Source organism: Lipotes vexillifer, unplaced genomic scaffold (assembly GCF_000442215.2).
Source record: "Lipotes vexillifer unplaced genomic scaffold, Lipotes_vexillifer_v1.1 scaffold371, whole genome shotgun sequence".
Classification (NCBI taxonomy): Eukaryota; Metazoa; Chordata; class Mammalia; order Artiodactyla; family Lipotidae; genus Lipotes; species Lipotes vexillifer.
This window is the reverse complement of record NW_006786304.1, coordinates 3285308-3292050: the sequence shown is the minus strand read 5'-3', so window position 1 is coordinate 3292050 and position 6743 is coordinate 3285308. Positions and strand designations below refer to the sequence as shown.

Below are 6743 nucleotides of genomic sequence, written 5' to 3'. Positions count from 1 at the left end.
GCAGGAACTCTTGTTTCTGGCTCATTTTTCACTGAAAACTATGTTCTTGAATTTCACCCATGCAGTTGTAGGCAGCGGTTGCTTGTTCCTTTTCACCGCTGTATAGTATTCCCATCTTTTATTCCCCAATTTATTTGTCCCTACTGCTGTTAGTGGACATTTGGGTTGTTTTCAGTTTGGGACTATTATGTTGCTGCTATGAACAGTCTAGTATATTTCTTTGGGGTGCATCTGAGCCCATTTTTGTGGGTCTATACCTTGGGTGGAGTGGCTGGGCGACACCCCATTCTTTGCCCAGGATTCTCTCTGGGCTGGGCAGTTGGGTTGTTGGCAGTTGTGTTGCTGGCCCAACTGCACTGCCTGACTCTACCTGTAACTCCCCTGCCCTTGCATACACTCCAGGTATGTCTGACCCTGACCGCCAAGCGCATGGCTCGGAAGAACTGCCTTGTGAAAAACCTAGAGGCTGTAGAGACCCTGGGCTCCACATCCACCATCTGCTCGGACAAGACAGGGACCCTCACCCAGAACCGCATGACGGTCGCCCACATGTGGTTCGACAACCAGATCCATGAGGCTGACACCACTGAGGACCAGTCAGGTGAGGGTGGGATCCAGGCAGGACCGAGGGGGCCTGGCTCCCGGACACCCCCCAGCCCTGACTCGTACCTTTTTCAGGGACTTCATTTGACAAGAGCTCACACACCTGGGTGGCCCTGTCTCACATTGCTGGACTCTGCAACCGTGCCGTCTTCAAGGGGGGTCAGGACAACATCCCTGTGCTCAAGGTGGGTCTGGCCTCCCACTCGCCTCAGCTTGGCCCCTGCCCACCCCGCGCTACTCTGCTCTGACAGCCCTCTCTCCCCACAGAGGGATGTGGCCGGGGATGCCTCCGAGTCTGCCCTGCTCAAGTGCATCGAGTTGTCCTCCGGCTCCGTGAAGCTGATGCGCGAACGTAATAAGAAAGTGGCTGAGATCCCCTTCAACTCCACCAACAAATACCAGGTACCCTAGGCTCTCCAGGAGAGTCGGCCTGGATCTCACTTTCTCTACGGCGCCCAAAAAGCAGTCAGCTCTGCCCCGCTGCCCTCCTGCTTTGGGCAAGTTATTAACTTTCCCAGAGCCTTGGTTTCCCCATCTGTAAAATAAGCCCAAGAGTACGCACCCAGTGGGGAGAGGAGCACAGACCCGGGAGTGAGAGCAATGTCTCTGTTGGAGTGGGGGCAGCAGGGCAGTAAAGACCTTCCTGCGGCAGAGTGGGAACCAGCCAGAGATCTCATTCATCCATTCAACAAATATATTTTTGAGCAGCAACTACGTGTCAGAGGCACTTGTGTTAGGTGCTGCAGACACAGACGGCAGTGAAGTCCCTCCTCTCATGGAACTTATGCTCTAGTGCCAGGAGACAGACAATGACAAAGGCATGAGGACATTAGGAAATTTGGAATATGTCAGCCAGTCACCATGCTGAGGGAGGGAGCCCTGCAGGCGTCTGGGGGCAGCGGGCACAGCGTGTGCAAAGGTCTTGACGAAGGAGTGTGTTGATGTACTGAATAGCCAGGGAATGTTGAGCCAGGAAACGTGGTGGGAGGGGAGGGCAGTGGGTGCTGGGTCAGGTCCCGTAGGGCCTTGTGGACTTGACTTGGGTGTGACCCTCAGTGGGACATGAGCCATTGAGCAGAGGCAAGATGGGACCTGACTCACATTTTTAAAAACTGCTTTATTGAGAGATACAGTTCACACACCATAGCTCACCCACTTAATGTGCATAATTCAATAGTTTTAGTATATTCACCGATATGTGCTATCATCTGCCCAGTCAGGTTTTTAAAAAATATTTATTTACTTATTCATTTATTTTGGCTGCGCCGGGTCTTAGTTGCGGCATGCGGGATCTTTAGTTGCTGCATGCACATGCGACATGCATGTGGGATCTAGTTTCCTGACCAGGGATCGAACCCGGGCCCCCTGCATTGGGAGCTCAGAGTCTTAGCCACTGGACCACCAGGGAAGTCCCTACCCAGTCAGTTTTACAGCATTTCCATCACCTCAAAAAGCAACCTCGCACTCCTCGGCTTTATCCGCCTACCTCCCCCTATCTCCCCGAGCCCTAAGCAACCACTAATCTACGTTCTGTCTCTATGCACTTGCCTATTCTGGACACTTCATATAGACAGAATCATACAATATGTGTTTTTTGATGTCTGACTTCTTTCACTTAGCATAATGTTTTCAAGGTTCCTCCATGTTGTAGCATATATCAGTGCTTCATTCCTTTTTATGGCTGAATAATTTTGCATTGCATGGATAGACCACATTTTGTTTATCCATTCATCTGTCAATGGACATTTGGGTTATTTGCACCCTTTGGCTACTATGAATGATGCTGCTATGAACATTCGCCTCCAAGTTTTTGTGTGGACATCATTTGCATGTCTCTTGGGTATATATCTGGGAACTGCTGGCTTATGTGGTAACTCTGTTTAACCTTTTAGGGGACTGCCAGAGACTGTTTTCCAAAGTGGCTGCACCAGTTTTCACTGACTCTCATTTTTAAAAAAAATATTTATTTATTTGGCTGTGCCGGGTCTTAGCTGCGGCACGCAGGATCTTCGTTGCCTCGTGAGGGATCTTTAGTTGCGGCATGCGAACTCTTAGTTGCAGCATGTGGGATCTAGTTCCCTGATCAGGGATCGAACCCAGGCCCCCCTGCATTTGGAGCGTGGAGTCTTAGCCGCCGGACCACCAGTGACATCCCGTGACTCTCATATTTTAAAGGCTCCTTCTGGCTGCCATGGGGAGGAAATATTATGGGGAGGGGAGGGCAGAAACAGGGACTCAGTGTGGAGGCTGCTGTGATATTCCATGAGAGATGGTGGTGGCTGGATGGGAGGGCAGGGGAGGTGAGAAGAGGTCAGAATCCGGGTACTTCAGAGGTGAGCTGACCAGATTCGGTGATGGGTCAGATGCGGGATGAGAGGTTGTCGGGCAAGGCAGAGAGAGAAGCACGTATCCTAAGGACCCCTGAGCTTTCTGTGAGAGAGACACAGAGGGGAAGAAATATCTGCAAGACCGAGAGACAGAAACGGGCAGGGATGAGCAGAGGTCTCTGTGAGAGAGCCTGAGAAGCAGATGAAGATCTCTCGGGTAGACAGATTTGGGCAGTGCCCTCTGGGGGAGCCTGGCGGTGGTCTGTCCTGGCACCCGTGGCTCTGGACGGGGCGGCGGTGGGAGGTCCTCTTCCCCAGCTGGGTGCAGGGCAGCCTCCGGGTCCCTCCCTGTGAGGCTCAGGCGCGGCCGCCTTCTGCTCTGTCCACAGCTCTCCATCCACGAGACCGAGGACCCCAATGACAACCGGTATCTGCTGGTGATGAAGGGCGCCCCTGAACGCATCCTGGACCGGTGCGCCACCATCCTGCTGCAGGGCAAGGAGCAGCCACTGGACGAGGAGATGAAGGAGGCTTTCCAGAACGCCTACCTCGAGCTCGGGGGCCTGGGCGAGCGCGTGCTTGGTGCGCACCAAGGGTGGAGCCAAGTTGGGGCAGGGGCTGGGCCAGCTCTGGGGGCCCCTTGAGGGTAAGGAGGGATGTGAGGCTGCCCAGAGCCTGGCTCAGAATAGGGCCTCCCAGAATGCACCATGAATGAATGAATGAATGAGACAGGAAGGCGTCTGTCAGAAATGGGTGTTGACTGACTGGCCAACTAGGGAGCCTGACTGCTGGGACCAGGAGCTGTGGGCAGGAGGCAGGGAGGACTGAGGCTGGAGCCCCTGTGCCCCTCTCCCTGCACCAGGTTTCTGCCATTACTACCTGCCCGAGGAGCAGTTCCCTAAGGGCTTTGCCTTCGACTGTGACGATGTGAACTTCACCACCGACAACCTCTGCTTCGTGGGCCTCATGTCCATGATCGACCCTCCCCGGGCAGCCGTCCCTGACGCAGTGGGCAAGTGCCGCAGCGCGGGCATCAAGGTGTGGCCCGGGGCAGCAGGGGAGGCAGGGCCAGGGCCCCAGCGGCCAGCAGTGAGGCTGGACCGTTTGCATATGATGCCCGCAGGTCATCATGGTCACCGGCGATCACCCCATCACGGCAAAGGCCATTGCCAAGGGTGTGGGCATCATCTCCGAGGGCAACGAGACTGTGGAGGACATCGCCGCCCGGCTCAACATTCCCGTCAGCCAGGTCAACCCCCGGTGAGCCCCGCCCTGCCCAGCTCAGGTCCCTCTGGGACTGTGGGTCCCCCTCCTCCTGGACCTCCTCTGTTGACTCAGCATCTGGGTCCTGTTCCTCTTCCATCGTGAGGATGGGCAGCCTGGTGTTACAGCGACGTGGGGTTAGCAGGGGGTAGGTTCGCATCCCAGCTTTGCCACACATGAGCTGTGTGACCTTGGGCAAGTCACTTAGCCTCTCTGTGCCTCAGTTTCCTCCTCTCTAAAATGGGCTGCTAGTAATTCACATCTGAGAGGATTCTATGAGACCCCTTATTTCTGTGTCCGTCATTCTCTCTTCCCATCTCTCTTTTATGTCTTTGTCTCTGTCTCTCTCTGTCTCTCATCTCTGTTCTGACTTACTTAGCTTTCCCACTCTCATGTCTCTCTGTGTCTGTCTCTATTTCCTAGTTGCCTGCATATCTCTGTTCCTCTAAGTCCAGTGTCCCAAGGTTCTTCTTGAGGTCTGCCCTCCATCCCTCCTACTGCAGCCCCCTCCTCCCCTGTTTCCCTTCATCTCTGACCCCCAGAGCCCTTGTCCCTCTATCAGAGCCTGGTCCTCTATCTCTCCTGTCTGTGAGTCTGTCCAACAGGTGTCACTGTCCCACATTTCCTGAACACTCTCTGCTCTTCCCAGGGATGCCAAGGCCTGTGTGATCCATGGCACCGACCTCAAGGACTTCACCTCCGAGCAAATCGATGAGATCCTGCAGAACCACACTGAGATCGTCTTCGCCCGCACTTCCCCCCAGCAGAAGCTCATCATTGTGGAGGGCTGTCAGAGACAGGTGGGCTCGGGCTGGGGTCCCTCAGAGGAGGGGGCCGGGGGTCTGGACTCCGGGGTCCTTCATGAGAAGAGGGTTTGGGGCCAGGCCTCTGGGCGTCATCCTCACCCTCTCGCCCTTCAGGGAGCCATTGTGGCTGTGACTGGGGATGGCGTGAACGACTCCCCCGCCCTGAAAAAGGCTGACATCGGGGTGGCCATGGGCATTGCCGGCTCTGACGTCTCCAAACAGGCAGCAGACATGATTCTGCTGGATGACAACTTTGCCTCCATTGTCACGGGTGTGGAGGAGGGTGAGTGAGTTGGCCCAGGTGGCCCTGGAGACTGGGGTCCCTGCATGAAGCCCGAGAAGGGGGAGGGGAACAGGCCAGGACTGCAGCAGATGCAAGGCAGGAGACCACAGAATCCCACCAGGCCCCCGGCAGAGCCTGAGCTTGTCCTTTTCAGTTTTCTTCCCCTGAGGAGTTGGGGGCTCCCTGGGGGCAGGACTCAGCCAACACACTTCTGGGTCCCAGTGTCGCCCAGCACAGGCCCAGTCTGGTGGGCAAGGCACATTCGGAAGCATTAAAAAACAATACTCATAGGGATTTCCCTGGCAGTCCAGTGGTTAAGACTTTGCCTTCCAATGCAGGGGTGTGGATTCGATCCCTGGTTGGGGGGCTGGGACCCCACATGCCTCAGGGCCAAAAAACCAAAACAGAAAACAGAAGCAATACTGTAACAAATTCAATAAAGACTTTAAAAATGGTCCACATCAAAAAAGTCTTTTAAAAAAATACTCATAAGGACAACCTCAGGGAAGCAGAGGGTCCTGAGGGAGCCCTGAAGAGGCCCCTCACCCATCCTGGAGTCAGGAGCCAAGGAAGCCTCCCCAAGTAGATAGGGATTTCCTGTGCCAAGTCTCTAGGGCCATGTGGGAATTTTTCACGTAGAGAAGTGCCAGCGAAGGGAGTTGCAGACAGAGGCAAGGGCTCAAGGTCTCAGGTGGGGCCGCCGGGCATCACATCCTGACGGGCCTGGATGCGGCCACAGATGGGGCTTGTTCACATTCAGTTTTATTCTGATTATCAAAGTAATTCATGATCATTATAGAAAATGTAGAAAAGCATTAAGAAGCAAATTGGAATCACCCATAATCTTACCATCCACTGTCACTGTTCATGCTGTGCTGCATTTTCTTCCAGTCTCTCTCTCCTATTTGAAATGTCCCCAGTGTAAAAAATAACTCATGATAAGAGAGAATTCAAACGGTAAAAGCTGAGCCTACAGTGTCAGGTTCAATGCCCTTATCCCTTGTCTCCTATGGCCCAGAGGACACATGGTTAACCCTTTCTCATCCCCAAGACATCCTCCATGCACCTGCAGAGCACACACTCACGGAGGCGTTCACACCGCCCAGACACTTATTGGGCTCCTTACCTTGTGCATGGTGCCAGGGGCTGGAGATACAGCTGTGAGCAGAGCAGACATGGGTCCTTGCCCTCAAGGAGCTGGGAGAGACAGCCTTCTGCAAGTTAACAAACAAATTGTAACATAACAAACATAATTACATATTGTGACAAGTGCTAAGAAGAAAACCAGCAGAGTGCTATGATAGATGGGGTCCTACCTATTTATTTATTTATTTTTTGGCTGCGCCATGCAGTTTGCGGGATCTGAGTTCCCTGACCAGGGATCAAACCCGTGCCCCCTGCAGTGGAAGTGTGGAGTCTTAACCACTGGACCGCCAGGGAAGTCCTCTGTGCCTTGTTTTT

General features: G+C 54.0%; 1 protein-coding gene across 2 annotated transcripts in view; it reads left to right on the top strand.

Annotated features, from left to right (window-relative positions):
- The window catches only part of ATP1A3 (ATPase Na+/K+ transporting subunit alpha 3), an 18237-nt gene that overhangs the window by 5521 nt on the left and 5973 nt on the right, over positions 1 to 6743 (top strand). For both annotated transcript variants that reach the window (XM_007458592.1, XM_007458593.1), the window contains 8 exons: positions 403 to 601; positions 679 to 788; positions 871 to 1005; positions 3320 to 3512; positions 3793 to 3968; positions 4054 to 4190; positions 4843 to 4993; positions 5114 to 5282. In XM_007458592.1, the coding sequence (XP_007458654.1) occupies positions 403 to 601; positions 679 to 788; positions 871 to 1005; positions 3320 to 3512; positions 3793 to 3968; positions 4054 to 4190; positions 4843 to 4993; positions 5114 to 5282 (1270 nt within the window). The remainder of the gene's footprint in view (positions 1 to 402; positions 602 to 678; positions 789 to 870; positions 1006 to 3319; positions 3513 to 3792; positions 3969 to 4053; positions 4191 to 4842; positions 4994 to 5113; positions 5283 to 6743) is intronic.